The sequence below is a fragment of the Enoplosus armatus genome, chromosome 16, assembly GCF_043641665.1.
Source record: "Enoplosus armatus isolate fEnoArm2 chromosome 16, fEnoArm2.hap1, whole genome shotgun sequence".
Lineage (NCBI taxonomy): Eukaryota > Metazoa > Chordata > Actinopteri > Centrarchiformes > Enoplosidae > Enoplosus > Enoplosus armatus.
The window spans coordinates 3,051,726-3,068,468 of NC_092195.1; the positions used below are offsets into that span (position 1 = coordinate 3,051,726).

General features: G+C 46.0%; 1 protein-coding gene across 1 annotated transcript in view; it reads left to right on the forward strand.

Annotated features, from left to right (window-relative positions):
* Positions 1-16,743, forward strand: part of ptprua (protein tyrosine phosphatase receptor type Ua) — a 163,134-nt gene that overhangs the window by 130,743 nt on the left and 15,648 nt on the right. The window contains exons 15-21 of the mRNA XM_070922244.1: positions 1,432-1,461; positions 1,887-2,047; positions 2,407-2,594; positions 5,545-5,617; positions 7,278-7,354; positions 9,949-9,966; positions 12,660-12,696. Coding sequence (XP_070778345.1) covers positions 1,432-1,461; positions 1,887-2,047; positions 2,407-2,594; positions 5,545-5,617; positions 7,278-7,354; positions 9,949-9,966; positions 12,660-12,696 — 584 coding nt within the window. The remainder of the gene's footprint in view (positions 1-1,431; positions 1,462-1,886; positions 2,048-2,406; positions 2,595-5,544; positions 5,618-7,277; positions 7,355-9,948; positions 9,967-12,659; positions 12,697-16,743) is intronic.

A 16,743-nucleotide genomic window follows, 5' to 3' on the forward strand; every position in this document is an offset into this window, starting at 1 on the left:
TGTGATTTCATTTTTGTCCACGTGCTGAAAAAACAAAAACAATTTCTAATATTTTTCTTTCTAATATACTGGGTCTTACTGTCATGGTCGGTGGACACCGTCAGCGCCGGGTCCAGGACTTCATCGCTCTGTCCCTGACAAGCTCTGAAATGCTATATTTTATAAATGTGTTAGAAGGCTGTCAATAAACCAAACCACACTAAAGGTATAAATACCACCTTAAGCCACCTTAAGGCTCTTCAGTCATTGCCACACAATTTCATGTGTGATCTGTGCCATGAAGGAACCATGAAACCCCGCACAACGTCGATCGCTTGTCGTTTTATTTACCGCCCGGTGAAACTCACGGACTTCATGGTGAATTCAATTGATGAAATAAAGTTTTACTGATGAAGGTCTGAGGACCCAAATTAGTACATTATAAATAAATAAATCAGGTGATTTAAAAAGGGATCGTGTGCCGGACTTTGTGGCTCTTTCACCGTCAAGAGTTTTTGATCCAACACCCCTGTTGGGATCTATGCTTGAAAATTCCAGATTCTTTTACATGATACAAATACATGTGCAATCCAATATGAACCTGAACATTTGAATTCCAAAGTCAGGAAGATACCACATGTAGAAATGCAACAATACATTTCAAAAATCCAAAGCAGGCCTACATTTGGGATAGATTTATGGAGACAGACATTTCCACCCCTCCACCTGCTGTACCAAATTGGAATCCCCTCATTTTGGGGTTGTCAGCTCTATAAATATGCTTGTCATGAGCCCTGAAGGGATTCTCTGTTCAAATAAAACAAATATTATTCCTTGAAATACTTAGAAGCTTGTTTTAGCCATTTCGGAGAGGTTTCATACAAAAAAGGATGCCCAGATACACTGCTCACTAATTGTCTTGTAAAGCCTTAGCGCTTATCAACCTGAAATGTCACATTTTCGTTCCAATTTCACATTTTGGTCGGTCAAAAATGAATTTTTTTTTACTTTTGTCCTACATTTTCATTCATTGATTCATTGAATAATTTAAGTTTGTACATTTAATGGCACAAGTGTATCCTTCAGTTGAAGCCACTAGCCGTGGTCCTGCGATGTTGGCATGAGGAGGGATTAAGTGTTAAATAGAGGGATGTAAAATCAGGAGGACAATGACAATAACATCCTCAATACAGCAGCATAGATACAGCGAGACGATGTAAAAAAAAAAAAAGGAAAAGCTTTCGTTGGTCCAGCAGGCCCTTTCTTCATCCGTTATGCTTCGATCCTGCTTCACGATTGCTTGCTTGGAACATTCCAACGCACTGAGCATCTTCATTTATCTTTCTGATGCCCATCTTGATAAACCATAGTCACTCTCCTTCTTTTTTTTCTTTTTTTTTCCTTCTCCTCACTCTCTGTCTCTCTCCTTTCCTCCTCCGTCATGCTAATCAGAAGGGACTTCTATTCTTACCCTTACTACCCGTAAGTTACTCCTTTCTCCATCTTCCAACCTGACACCCTGACGCCATCTTCCCCTTGCTTGCCCTTCGTTTGCCCCAGGATTACTAGAGTGGAAATCTCCACCCCATCCTCCAGTGTAGACACCACCCCCCTCCCACCACCCCCCACTTCCCTTCCTCCTCCTCCTTCACCTCCACCACAACCCCACCGCCACCCCCAACACTCTCTTGCTATCACCAAATCGCACTTTCCCCCTCGTCCAGTTTCAATCTCGCAGCCCTTGTATTTCCCCCTCAGTCCAATTTCTCATCTCCTCCGCCGCCCTCCCTTCCTTTCTTCCTTATCTCTTTGCCTGTCTTTCTCTCATTCTGCCCCTTCTCTGCTGTCCTCTGTCTATTATTACCCCCCCCCCCCCCCCCCCCCTCCCCTCCCTACCCTCTTTACAGTAGGAAGAAGGTGGCCATAAACAAGGCGGCCATGTCCTACAGGCAGGAGAAGAGTCGGAAGCTGAGCTCTTTGGACTGCAGCATGACAGAGCAGAGCACACTCCAGCAGGATGAGAGGATGGCCCACTCCTTCATGGACGCCCACGGCTGCAACGCTCGAAGTAAGACAGCGAGCAACATATGGGTACTCCTCAGAGAGTGTCTAGAGAGATGAAGCCCCCCCCCCCCCCCCCTTCCCTGACCTTCAGCCATGTTTACCTCCAAGCATGTATCCAATCAGCTCTGCCAGACCGTAAGGTGCTCTCGATAGAGAAATCTCCTGCAAGTCTCTTGTCTGTTTGAATATTCTGCAGTGCCAGTCACGTCCCGGCAGAAACGCTGACTTTTTTTTTTTTTATTTCCTTGAGCTGCCCCCCAGACTTTTCAGCCGAGTTTACATTAATAAAGAAGACCAGGGTCCGTGTCGCGGAGTACATAGTGTCAGCGGTGTGCCTTGAACTGTATGTGTTCATGTTCCCAGATGAGCAGCGTAGCTCCGTCAACGAGTCCAGCAGCTTATTGGGAGGCTCGCCCCACCGTCACTGTCGGAGGAAGAGCTCGCCCTATCACACGGGTCAGCTGCACCCTGCTGTAAGGGTGGCTGACCTCCTCCAGCACATCAACCAGATGAAGACAGCTGAGGGATACGGCTTCAAACAAGAGTATGAGGTAAGAAAGATATACTTGAGTGTTGTGCTTAGGTGAACTTTTGGTCTCGGGATGTTGATGATGAACTGGAACGGCGCCTGCAAGCCAGACCCTAACACCCAGGCATCAGTGTTGGGTTTGCTCTCGCGTGGCTGAATGGGAGCTAATCCCTGCAGCCAGGTTCCAACATCTGGCCGAGAGCCTGAAACCAGAAGAGCGGGGCCGTGTCAAACCACCGTGGAGTCTTTTTGCTTTTCCCAGCTGCACATTGTGATCTTTTATCTCTCTATTATCTTGTTTCATCTTTTTACATTTACCCTGCGCTGTTCGGCTCTCTGTTACAGCCCCACTTCTGCAAGAGCCATCATGTTTGTGGTAGTGGTCCTTGTTGTGATGTGTGACCACACATCTGCTTGACCAGTCACCATTGATGGCACTGTTGGAAACCCTAAAAAGTACATTGGCGATACTTGCGTTGCGTTGTGTGTTTTTACAGTCAGACACATGACAGCTTAGGGGCTCAAACCTGTGAGATTTGTATTGACAGGACGTTTTCTCTAACGCCTAGACCACCCTTTCTCCAGCTGGGAAAGAAAAAGGAGTGAAAACAATACTACAGATGGCATCGCTTGGAATTTCCTTTTTTTAGGTGCAGTTAATGTACAGTTAGCGTGCTGTGTGTTACTGCAGACAACTACTGTCTCCTTTGAAAAGGCTCAAATGAAGTGTTTCACATTCATGAGCAAGCAGTTAAAATGCTGTTTTACTTCATCTGCATCACAGAGGTAATGCAGATATACAGAACTTTCTGGTGCTCTGTGGGCTAATTGTGCTTTTCCAAGCTACTTTCATTTGACTTTAATATGAAGGCCCCCACATCAAGCAGTGGTAAGTCTTTTTTTTTGCACATCCACCTGCAGGAAGCCAGATGCACTTTTTCGATTCATTAAGATCCCTGAGGGTCCAACAAATTTCCCCCCTCCAAAATCAATATATGGGTCGCTTTTTCACTCCTCAGTCTGGCTCCCAATCGCCTGGAGAAATAAACAAGATGAAGGGGATCAGCGTGCACACTGCTGTCAGACTTCATAACCCTTATTTCCCACAGGGTCGTGCCGCTGCCATTGATCAGACATGTTGCAAGGCATTGTGGGGGGTTGTGAATGAGTCAGGCCCTCGGTGTGGATGCGTTGTGCTCGGAAGCCAACATCTGGAACCAGAGCAGGCGAATAAACACAGCGACAGGCATCACCCTCCATGACTTATGTGGCCCTCGAAGAGTAAAGCTATCTCATTAGGTTTTCACCTGGAACTGTGGCGCCTCCTCAACACTACAGCACAGTGATATGATGTAGGGCCCAAATGATATTGGATTTTTAAGATTTTTAAGGCCAGTAGCAATATTGAATTTGATCGTTTCAAAAATCTGACATCTTATTTCTGCCAATATCTGTTTTTCAACATAGATTTGAATGAGAAACCCTTAAATTTGGTCATTTAAGCTGCGCTAATCAATCATTTTTGGATTATCAGTTGATCAAATGAGTATGTTTTTAGTAGTGAGAGACCCAAAGAAAACAATCCCCATATATATATATATATATATATATATATATATATATATATATATATGTGATGTAGGCTGAAATCAGTTCTAGTATGATGTTTTTCCCCCCAGCATTTTGTCAAAATCATCAGTGGTGATCAGCTGTGAGAATTTATACATGATGGACAAGTAAACTAACCCATAAATAGCCCCTGTGGATTGTGGTTTTTAGAATCTGTTTGGAACAAAGCTTAAACAGTTTTGGTTACCTCACATGCAAGATTTCTGTATTTTCTCACTGGTTCTAAGTGGGGGCGGGGCTCGGTTGGAAAAGGATGATGTCGCAGGCTTCCGTGCACCAATGAGGATTTGGCCATATTTCATAATTTCAGTCAAAATTGATGACACTTGTGGGATTGTTTGTTGCCAGGCCACAGTCATTCAAGTCTGGTATCATCACACCTGAACGCTCCCGAAATATTGCATATTTATTCATGCATATTCAATTTGACTGAGAAATCACTTGAAATATTGAACATGTTTAATGTGGCTGATGAGCTCATAGAGAAGAAAGAAATAAAGTAAAGCTCTGCGAAGGTGAACAGAATGTTGTTGAGGCTCCAAAAACACAAAAACACAGGGCGCTGGACAAAGGCAGGTCTGTTAGGCAGGATCAGCTCAGGCATTACCTGCACAGGATCCAGTAGCAGATGTAATCCCCTGATCAGCTTGCTTTGGGCGGCTCGGCCAAGGTCTCAGGTGGTCCCAATTTGCCCCCCCACCCACCTTGCCCAGGGGGGATTGGTCGGCTGCAGATGAGAGACGGTGTGCCTCAGTACGAGAGCCTGGATATAATTACCGATACAGCAAGGAGATCAGACTGGGACTTCAAATTCAACAGAATATGACACGACTCAAGCCAGGCCCATCCATGCTTATATTTGTTTGCCCCCCCCCCTTCACTTGTAGTATTGATTTAGATTCAGTGACTCGTCCCACCGCGCCAGCAGATTTAATAGGTGGGTGTCATAAACAGCTGTCACAAATTTAGCAGTTTAACACTGAGGTATTATAGAGCAAAGGCTTCTTCAAGCAGCAAGCTCCACACTGTGTCTGGAATGAGAATGACTGCAGTGGGCCCCCGCCCCCCCCCAACCCTCCTTCCCAAGGCCGCAGCCATCTCTCAGTGTGGCGTGTCATCTCGCAGCCTCCGTCTCTCCCCGCTATGTTGTGGCAGATGTCTGTTGATGACTTGGCAAAATGCTATAATCGCGAAGTTACTCAGATAACCTTAGGGTAGCGCTTGCATTAGCAAAGTCATTTTCTGTGGTGAGTCGAGATGTATCAAAGACACATTGGCCCCTGTTTTTGCAATATCTTTTTTTTTTTTAAGCCTAACTTGTGATCTCTAACTTTACTTTGCAGAGTTTCTTTGATGGCTGGGACGTCACGAAAAAGAAGGACAAGACCAAAGGAAGGCACGATAGCTTGCTTAGCCGTAAGTACTTTGTAGTTATTACTTGGCTCTGTTTCAGTCTCTGTCTTACTGTGGGTTACAGCACACCTTAACATTCATAGCTCTTCATACACACACTGTAAAGTAGATTAGCATTCAACGATGCCACGGCCGTGTCCTACAAGTCTGCCAAAGCTGCCCAATCATTATTTTTACTCCCAGCTGAATGGTTGTTAATTCTTTCTTAAAAAAAACAACAACTCTTGTTGTAATGTAAGTAAGGTTAGGTTAATTTAAAATGTTGGTGTCGATTTCCAAATCTGAAATTGTTGGCTTGATGTTACAGTGTGTACAGGCTAAACAGGGGTTTTGTAAAACGATGATGTGAGCCAGCCCAGTGAGGGTCTGGGGGAGGGGTTAAGGGGAGTAAAGTTAAAAAGAACTTTGTGTCTCTGTCATCATTCATTTTAAGTGCCTATATATTCATGAACCTGGACTTACTTTTGTCAGGCGACGTTGTGATTATAAAACAATGCCTGCTGGTTAACATGTAGTGTTTATGAACCGCGATCGAATCACTAGTTCATACCCATTCAGTATGGTGACCACAGAGAACAGGGGAGGACTGAACGGAGGTGTAGCGCCCCGTCAGTAACCGGCTGTGTGCCGGCAAAGTTAGGAAGACAGCTTTCCTCCCTCGAACTTTTTCTGCCATTTAAAAAGTCGACACAGCCGATCATCCGGCCCAGCTGTTGTCATTAAACTGTATTTAAGGTGATTTTCGTCAGACAACGTTCCCAACCATGAAATCCCGATTTGGTCAGCTGGCTGTCGGTCTCCGCTCCTCACCAGATGTTGGCTGTGATGAGCAGCTTTTGTTTGCCAACTGAAAAGATGACAAAGAAGAAGAAGAAGAAGATTCAGTTGTTTTTGTGTTGCTCTGGCGTTTCACCGTGGACAGCGGCCTCTACAAAAACGACCTGGAAATGCCAGTTATTTTCACGCCATTTTAAGATTTAGACTGGCCCTTAAAGGGTCATTCCGTATTATTAACACTTGGGCCCTAATGTCATGTCAGCTTTGGCAATCATTTCTATTGGTTGAAATTGTCCTCACCAGTATTTGCTGAGATGTGGGAACACTGTGACATTGTCTAGCCAGATTAGCTAAACCCCTTTATTTGGAGGTAAATCCTACTCATGCCGGTAGGATGCACCGACACAATAACACAGGCGGGTACTCATTAAGCCGAATTGGTGCGTTGATGAAGAATGATGTGTACAACTTCTACAAGTTTCTACGCCAATCTCTCGGTGCTCAGTATTGCCGATTCGGCGGGACTCGGGATTGGGTGGACCGGTGCATCTCTATTTGTAATAATCTGTGTGATTATCTGACTTCGTTTTTACCAATCACATTGCATTCCCCCGATCTCAGCAGAAATGATGGTCAGAACTGTTCTAGTGAACCTGAATCATCCTTTAAATTGATGTGGAAATTAGAAAAGAGTCATCAGCGGGGCATCCGCTTACCTAGCTGCAACGTCCCTGGTTCGATTGCGGTCATGGACCTTTGTTGCATGGCACATCGCTCTCATCCACATCCAAACCTCCATTTCATTTGGATTTGCTGAGATGGACGACCGGAGATCTGCTTTGTTTTAATAAAAGGCAACAACTAAATCCTTTTTTGTGCATTTCAGATGATCGCCATCGAGTCAAGCTCCACTCTCTGCTTGCGGACCCCAGCTCCGATTATGTCAACGCCAACTACATAGACGTAAGTCACCTTCAGCCTTGTTTTCCCTCCTCCCTCGCCTCCTACTCCTTCATCTCTGTCTTTGCTGATCCCGCAGCTCTGCCTTAACAGCTCGTACCAGTCGTCTTTCATTGCTGCGGTTGACCCAGTGCTTAACCGGCAGACACCTTCTCACCCTGTCTGATGTTGTGTGAGCTGGTTTAGTGACTACACCCACAACATAGCGTTATATCTGTGCGCGCTAGGACATGCTGGCTTTGAGGCGAGATTTTATCCAAGCAACTCCAGAGATCCTACAAGAAGCCCGTAAGCTCGGAGCACTGGACCTCATGACTCACCCAAATGCTTTCGTAAGGCGACATTGCACCGCAATTGGACCCAATATAACGCGGCTGATCCTTTCATCTACTTTCAGATATTTTCATCTCACATACAGTTCAGCTCGAGTGAGTAACTCGGGGAGCCTCTCCAGTCCCCGGCGGGAGTACCCGCTCCTGCCAGATCCTATCTCGGCAGCTTTGCGTTAGATGGACCAACGCTGTCTGAAGGACAGTGGCTTTTTGCTTCAGCACAGGCCAGGATGCGAGCCCCGCTGCTCACTCATGATGGGAGGGTAACTGGAGGGCGACCGCGAAAAGCTCTCGACAGTCTTGCCTCTGTTTTTGGCCCCTCCTACTGACGCACTCGTTGCAGGGTTTAATGTGGTCTCTGTATTACGCACTTTGTTTCTGCTTTTGTTTGCGAAACAAAAGGCAGTGTAAAGTGGACAGAAGGGGGCCAGATCACGAGTGGATGCCTGACTCAGCGTGTGTGGGTGGCGCTGGTTAAAGCGGAACGTCAAAGCTCACAGTGCTTTGTGCGGCCGCATTATCCCCTTTAGTGCTCCGAGAGGGCTCCATTAGGAAGAAGGATCCAAGGACCTTTGTGTCATTAGCTGTGCCGTCTACAGCGCCGCCCGCATGTCATGCCAAGACCCCTGGCTCCCAACACTGCAGCGAAGTGATTCCAGATGATTCATGGGAGACGCCAAGGTTGGATAAATGGAACATTGCCTTTTTTAAAGGTTAAACTGAAAAGTTCCGCCGCCTTCTCATCTCATTCACATGCTGGTTTACATCATGTTTTCTTTGGCATGGGTTACGTGACACTGTTGTGTCAAACCTTTAGATGCTCCTTTTGTTTGCCGTGTGTTGCTGACAGATGCGACACAAAAGAGACACCATCCACAGTCTGTTTTCGAGCAATCGAAAAGCTTAATGTCTTTGATTGACGGACAAATTCTGCTTTGGCTTGTGTGGTTGTCTGTCTTTGTGTATCATCTGGTTAAGGCAAGTTCAAGTATCCTTGAACAAGAATTTGGTTTCATACAACTTTCAACTACTTCTTATTTGAGTAGTTTTGGCCGTCCTTCCCATATGTAATAATAACACTTACTCACCAAGTACATTTCTGAGATCAGAGACAGATTTTAAACACACTGCCAGGTTAGCCAAACGTATTTGACCGAGAGAGCAAAGGTGAACAGCAAACCTTGACCTTGTGCGCTCACGTTATTTTTTTACATGGAGGGCTTATTGTCAAACTTTAAGGCGTGCTCATTTTTGGTTTTACATCCAAGTAAAGTGGTCTAGATAATCTGGATAAACTGCTGGCTCGTTTACAGCCTGTCTTATCGTCTTTTTAGCAATGTAGACGTAGAAATGACCAACCACGAAAATAAGACCCGAGTTGTGTGAAACCGGAATCTTTCTTTAAGTAAGTTAGTTTCCTTAGTTACCACAGATTACATTCAATACCAACGTTTGTTTGTGCTCAATGCCAACATTTTAAAAATGTTTCGGCTGCTAAAATCGATGGCAACTATGGTATGGTTGAGGTTGGGGAAAGATCGTTGGTGTGGTTAATAAAAAGGCATTTTTATTGAACGTGAACTCGGCCACCATCCCGACCGACACCCTCACTTTCCGCCTCGCTCCACCAAATGCGCGCTACCTGACGTACATTTGCGAGATGCGGAGTCATCGTCATCAAATACGGACGCAAATTCCAAAGGATACTGGGGCTGGTCACCTGCTGCCGAACACCCTGCAACTTTTGAAAGACCTCTGAAAATGTTCACCTTGAGCAATTCATGGAATGTATTAAATGACTGTTATTTCCTGAGGCATTGTCCCTATCATGCCCTTTTATTGCAGAACTTACTAAAGTGTCATCTGTGCTATTAACACCAAGGACAACTCTGTGTAATCATTGGCCTCGTATCAAAACCTGCCACAGCACTCTTTTCTCCCTCCCTGCCTCTTTACTTTGAATGATCTAAATAAAGATGGAGCGCGCTAATGGTGAGCGGGTTAAGAGGAAATGAGTACGAGAAGAAAGACTGTGGTTGCTATAAAACACAAGCCGGCCTTTTGGAATTTGGAGTATTGTTCTCTCCACAGGTCCTCAAGGCAAGCTGCTCTCTAACCATTTCATCACCCTCTTTTCCTGGTCTTAATCACAATAACTAGCTCTTGTTTCCTCCCCTACTTTCCTTCTTTCTCTCTCTCTCTGTTTTCCGCCCCCCCCCCCCCCCCCCCCACCTTCCTCGTTTTCAACCTTTTGGCATCTCTTAGATTCGGATAAACAGGGAAGTAAGTACCTTGCTTCTCTTCTCTTTCCATCTCCTCCTCCTTTTCACGCCCCCCCCCCCCCCCCCCCTCCCCAGTGTCCATGCCAGCCCTCCGTGGCTCCCCTCCAACAGCAGATCTTCCTTTCCTTTTCCGCTCTGTGCTGCTGAGCCTGTCCACCTTCAGCCATCACTTTTTTTCCCCTGAGTTCATTTTTTTTCTTCTTCTTCCCCAAACGGAGTGCAGCAGTCTCTCTGTCCTCTTTCATCCGTAGTCAGATGCTCACCTGGAGTTCTTGCTCGACATCAGGCTGTCCTATGAAAGGCCTGATAGTATGCCACAGAGGAGAGTAGACCTGGTTCAGTATAGACCTGGGTATAGAGCGGTGCAAAGAAGTACAGGAATTATTTTCGACACCTACAAGAGTTTAGGCTAATATCAGATCCAGATCCATGTGTATATAAGATTAGATGGTGCGACACAGTTAATACGCCGCTCTCTGTTCCCTCGACGGTCAGCGCTGTTAAGGTGGTTTGCAGTTGACAGCACAAAGTCTCGTATCAAAATCCACCGAACTTTGCCTCCATGAGCGAATCCGCTAATTGTTGGGGTTCCATTGAAATGAACTGCGATTTGGTCCAAAGTGTTGCTGTCGTAAATACTGGCGGATACAGGTCCCAAAGGTAAAAGTAGAAATCGGTTCTAACTGGCCACAAAATGAGTCATACACGCTGGTCACTGCTTTTATGATTTAAAGTAAGTCTCAATCAAGGAAACCCTGTCTCTGCTGGCATTTATTAGTGCTATATTAGTGCTTAACACTATCCTGACCTGAGCCTGTGAGGAGGACTTACAGTAGGAGTGCCAGCAGATGTGAACATACTAAAAGTCTTCATTTGAAAGAACAAAACGCTCCGTCAAAGATATCGAGTGGATGAAAAACATTTTTTTTGTGACCGCTTTTGCTTGGGATGTACAGTAATTGCTACACCCACACAAATAACCCCACAGGCAGCAAGCTACAACAGCGGTAATTTGGGTCCCTTGAAATCTAAAATACGGTGGTGGGTAGTTTTTTTTTTGTTTTGTTTTGTTTCTTTAAAAAACACATGGACTACCATTTGTGCATTTTGAAAGTGATGTCAGATTTGTCAAAATGCTGAATATTTTTTGCCTTAACTCGTGCTTAAGAAGCTCTTTGTACACCCACAAGTGGTGATAGTCTTTCTCCTATTTCCCTTTTCAAATGCAGGCTGTAAGCCGTTTGAGTTTGTTGATCCCACAGTTTGACTAGGAAAAACACGACAGGTCGCTAGGTGTCGCAGAACCCGATGGCCTCATCAGAGGAAGCCTCAGAACTCCCTTTAAATACTCTCGGGAGGCGGAGGAGGGTGTCTGAGGTTCAGCAGGATCCCTACCGGTCGTTCTGAGATGCATGATACATTTGAGCACTGATCGTGGTGTGTCAACAAAAAAAACAAAAAAAAAACACATTGAAAGTTGTTTTTCTCTCTTTTTGATGGGATTGATGAGCTTTCCACCTCTCAAACGACTCTGCATGTTTTTATTTATTTATTTATTTATTATTTCTTTCCAATCCATTGTGAGTTCACATTGCTTGATGTTTTTCTGCTTGCCTGCTGTTGGAAAATGTGGTTGCCAAGGTGACAGACAGGAAACTGGCCGGCCCCAGAGAAACTCGGCAGCGGACGCTCATGGGGAATGAGGGTCGCCACACTCTTTCACAGGGATGGCCATCCATCTCAACTTCCCTCTGTGGCATGACAGTTATGGAATGTAATATGTGTGTCTGCCTGGCTGAGTAGTGCGTACATGTATTTCGGTGCGTGTGTGTGTATGTGGGGGGGGGGGGGGGGGGGGGGGTGTTTGTGTGTCTGTACAGTATTTGTACAAATGTTTACCGTACGCAGCACTTGGAATCAGTTTACCCATGAGCAGTAAGCGGGGGGACGCACTTATCTTAATTCTCGGGATCTGTCATGCTTGGCTGCTTTGCATTCAGCACACAGGGTCAGCCTGGTGGAGGGCTGGAGGGCCGGCAGCCCTCCACACTGTATCATAATTGCACTAATGCCAAGCCGAGCAGAAAGGAGACAGCCCGATCAGTCACTGTCACTCAGGTAGAATTACTCCCCGAGCTGAAGATCCCTCACTCGTCAATCTACCTTTGATCAGCGGCCCGGGCTGCATGCAAAGCATCGGGCCGCACGCCGGGCCGCCTTTGAAATGCAGCTCCCCCACTCTGCATGTAATGACCTGGCTCAGAGACAGGCCGGGGGAAAAACTTGAATTAATGCCACTCCTCTGCGCAGTATGATTCAAGTGCGGTCCCTCGCCCAAACTGGGAGTCTAAACATAAAACAAGTTCAAAACGCTCAAGATTTCTTTTTGCCGGTCAAACATGTATTTTAGGCACGTCGTATCGGCGTACATTAATTTTTTCTCGGCCGCTGAAAGATCTCCCGTCAAAAGCAGAGCAGGATTTTAGCAGAGCGCTGACATCAAAAAAAAAAACCTAGCTCTGAGATGAATAAGAGATGACTCGATGCTGAAAATGGAGAAAGAGAATGGATGGGAGGGGTGAAATGAGAGTTAGAGGTCCCTGAGTCTCACTTCATCATGTGCTCTGGTAATTATTAACTCTCTCCCATCTCTTTTTCCTCCCTTTTTCCCCGCTACATCTGTCTGTCACACAGGGTTACCAGCGATCAAACCACTTCATCGCCACTCAAGGTGAGTGCAAAGCGCCGAGCAACAGTGTTTGACTGCTAATAATCGCGTTTGTTTGTGGCGTCCTTTGCGCAGCAGCCCAGCTGACAATGTTGAAGTGGCTTTAATGAATTATTAATTTGCAACCGACAAGGAAGCCTGTGTTGCCTCATGCTCACATCTGGATTTCCACCATAAAGCGTCACTTTCCGAACGTCTGTGAGAAACACTCCCCTAACAATTTGACTGTAACCGTCAGTCACTCCGCACTGTAACACTACTGACTGTCGCTCTCTCTGAAGCTCCGCTTTTGTGTCTCTCCTCCCCGCCATCTGCATGTGTGGTGCACCATCCCTCTGATGTCGGTTTGATGCACTATATAGGCTGCATTCCCCTAGTGGCACACACACACACACACACACACACACACACATACACACACACAGAAAGAGAGACAGAAAGAAGGAGAGAAAGAGAGCAAGACATTCTCTTTATTCTCTGCCGGCTCTGATCCTATTTATTCAGTGAATATGTTTTTTCGCTTCGTAATCCCCCTCTGATTTCTCTCCATCTTTCACTTTGGTCTCACTTCTATCGCCTCACAAAAGTAACCTCCCAAAATGTCTCTCTCTCCCTCTCATATTTTCCTCACGAAGCCTCTCTGCATACAAGGGGAGGCAGACAAAGGTGGAAGGAGTGCCGCAGCGTGCCATTCCAAAAGTTAACAAACAAAATCTTAAAATTGCTTTGATTCATAAAGTGTAATGCTGCTAATTATTTTAATTAAAACTGCCAGAATACTGCTTAAAAATGCCTGAAAGTTTGATTTTGTTATAAAATAGAATACATACATTACCATGCACAACCTGCAGGAGCATATAGGTACAGCATATAGTTTATAGAGGAATATATAGTGGACAGTAGAATTATATGAACACACAAAATTGGAAAATAGCATCACATGTTGTGCATAATATTTCCATAGTTCTCCAGGCCTGTCAACAGTGGATACTGCTGTTAGCTATGCTACTCTGTACAGTTGAAAATGAAAGATGTGACACACTCGCCACAGTGACTGCAAGCTGTCACAGAAACGGCATATTACTATGTTGTACATGAATACAATGTTTCCACGCGTGCTGCTAAAAAGTCTGCGGTGAGTTTCAGCAGTCTGTCAGCAGCAGCAGCAGCAGCAGCAGCTTCAGTGCTGTGTCTGGGTCAGGATGCATTCAGGTACAGTGCTGAGTGTGGGTGACCCCTGTTTTAACAGCACTCAGAGCCCAACACGCAAAGGCCGCGGCTGTGTGCGTGCAAAACGGAAGAAAGCGGACGTGAAGCACAGAAATACCCATTGGGACACGTCAGAAGCATAGTGTGACCTACACTCAGAATCCCGCACCTGAACGCATCCTGTGTAGACTGAGCTCTCTGAAGCATGATGTGTACATTCTGATGTCCATCCTTAGGGTAGATCAAAATGGCCCCCTAGTGGCTCAGTCTCACACCAATAGCTGCTTGAATCGCTTATATTGTGTGGAAGCGTTTTGCTGCCATAGAGCTCCGTTTGGACCCTGAATCGATGTGTTGCACATCATTTATGTATTTCTCCTCTGGTAGTTGGTTAGTTAGCAGACTTGGTCACTAACAGACAACAAACAAAAGGATTCGTGATGTGAGGTAATTTACTGAATTTACAATTTAATGAGGGATTCTGTCTTTACTGATTATGGGCTGATGTCGATATTTTGGTGGAGAATGATGCGCTCGTGAGCTTGGGAACTCGATAACCTTCAGTTTCTGGTCCCAAGACGAAAAAAGTCTAAGCTCCAGCCGGACATGACGGACTCTGGACAGGAGACCCAGGCTGTGCAACAGAAACCAAAGTACAGTCTGTTATAGCTGCCAAAGTAATTGCAAGTCATCAGTGTCTCCACGCACACTGGCTTACACACACCGCATCATTAAAGCTGCCCCTTGCCCCTCCCGACATGCTCTGCATGCCGATGTGCTCGTGGGGAGCCCTGGGTGGTCAGGCTGTCGTGGCAGGTAGAGGTTGATTTGTTGCATCTTATACGAGCCTTAAGGCAGCTGTGCATGTGCAGCAGGCAGCAGGTGCTCCGGGCTAACTCTCTATTATGTCCAGAGATGGAGGGAGAGGCGGTTGAGTGGGGGAGGGGGCGGGGCGACGTACAGGGAGGAGAAATGCCAAGCGCACTCTGAAAGCCCAGAGGCCAAAGCGGCGGCATGTTGCACTATGCATACAGATGCACCCAGCCTCCGGGATCACACATCATCTGTCTCTGAACTCGCTGCCCCGTCCCTCTGGCGATGCATTCGTGGGCTTCTCCTGCTGCTGCTGCTGCTGCTGCTGCTGTTGCTGCTGAAAAATTTACATCGCATATCAGCAACACACATAGAAACCAGTGCAGCGATTGCCAACAGGGGAGGGAGCTGTAGGAGGGGAAACGGTGGTTAAAGCAGCCGCCCCCACTTGTGCGTATTAAATCGTACACAGGCCAGCGTCGGCTCACCTCGGGGTCAGCTCCAGTAAAGACCAGTATCCTGCTGTTATGAGAGGGGAAGCCGTTGTCAGGCTCCGCACATGCCTTGGTTTTTTTTAACAGGCAGGCAGGGTTGTTCCTCCTCCTCCTCCTCCTCCTCCTCCTCCTCCTCCTCCTATTGTATTTCTCAGCCTTCAGAAGTCCTTGCATGTTTGCCCTGGGGCGTGTAGTCAAATGCACGCCTATTGATTCCTCTTGTTAAGACGACTGTGGAAGAAGAAGCTGTGAAAACAAGCCCGACTGTATACCTCGTTGTATTTGTTCATCTGTGGAGACAAAAAATACCTCGACAGGCCTCTGTGTGGCTTCCTGTACCCTTTGTGACTTCATTCAGGGATAATGCTTCCCATCTCCGTCACATTCTGAAACATTTGTCCGTGGCTTTGTCATCCCCAGAATGGATTACAGTAATGCCCCTTTGGCTAGCCTCCCTGTGAAAGCCATTCAGCAGTTTCAGCTTTTTCCAATTATATCTTCAGTAGGACCCAACGATTCAAGCGTATCACTCTGATTCTCAAACAACTGAGTTGACTCTGAAGGATGAGGCTGGTGTTACTCTCTGTATTGACTGTCAAAACAATCCTTTGAAAGGTACTTGGTAAAACACTTGAATTTGTTCATCGCCCAGGCTTCAATTGAAGTGATGGGAGATGGAGTAAGTATCAGTTAGATGGTAGTGTAATTGCCCTGCACTCAGTCCGACAAAGGGTGTTTTGAGGACAGTTTTAATGTGCATCAACATGAATAGAACACGGACAGAATAATGGACACAAAGCGTCCTTGTTTCTATTGGTCGATCGCGTGAATGTGTGCGGGTCAAAGTTGACGAAATGTGAACTGGCATCAATACAGGACGCCCGCGCTTGAATTTGTCCGTCGCGTGGGCTCCAGTTGAAGTGAATGGGAGACGGAGTGAAATATTTGTTGCGCTTATTGCACATTTTAGTCCTGGCTGTCAGCGCTTTGCAAAGTTTTCTGTCCCGTCCGTGGCAACCAGCGCCAAGCCCATTTGGCCTTACAACATCTTTAAAAATGGCTCTCAAGTGTGAAAGATATTCCTTGTAGTTTTCAGCGAACGTTACTCAGACTGGAGGAAAAAGTGCGTTTGTTGGGGACTATTGGCAGCTGCAGATTAAAGCACTTTTGGTGCTCTAGTGTTCCAGAACTAGGAAAGAAAACCTCATTCGAAATCCCTTCGACATTTGTAGCTATGCTAACTATAAATCCAGCCTTGGAACAGTGTGTCATGTTGCTCGCATCGTATGTTTCGAGAAGGACGGTGTTAATAACAGAATACCACCGGCCTTATGACTCAAGAATCTACTGCTGGTCTGTAAAGCTTTTAATGGTCTGGCACCATATTTATATATAACCCTCATGAAGAAAAGCTAGTGCGTGGATGTTGGATTATTTTGTTACGCATGCTGAAGTCCAAAGGTCAAGGATGAGCTTCAGTGCTGAAAGATTTACTGTAAAGTTTCCACTTCTTATCACTCTGTGCAGCACTTTG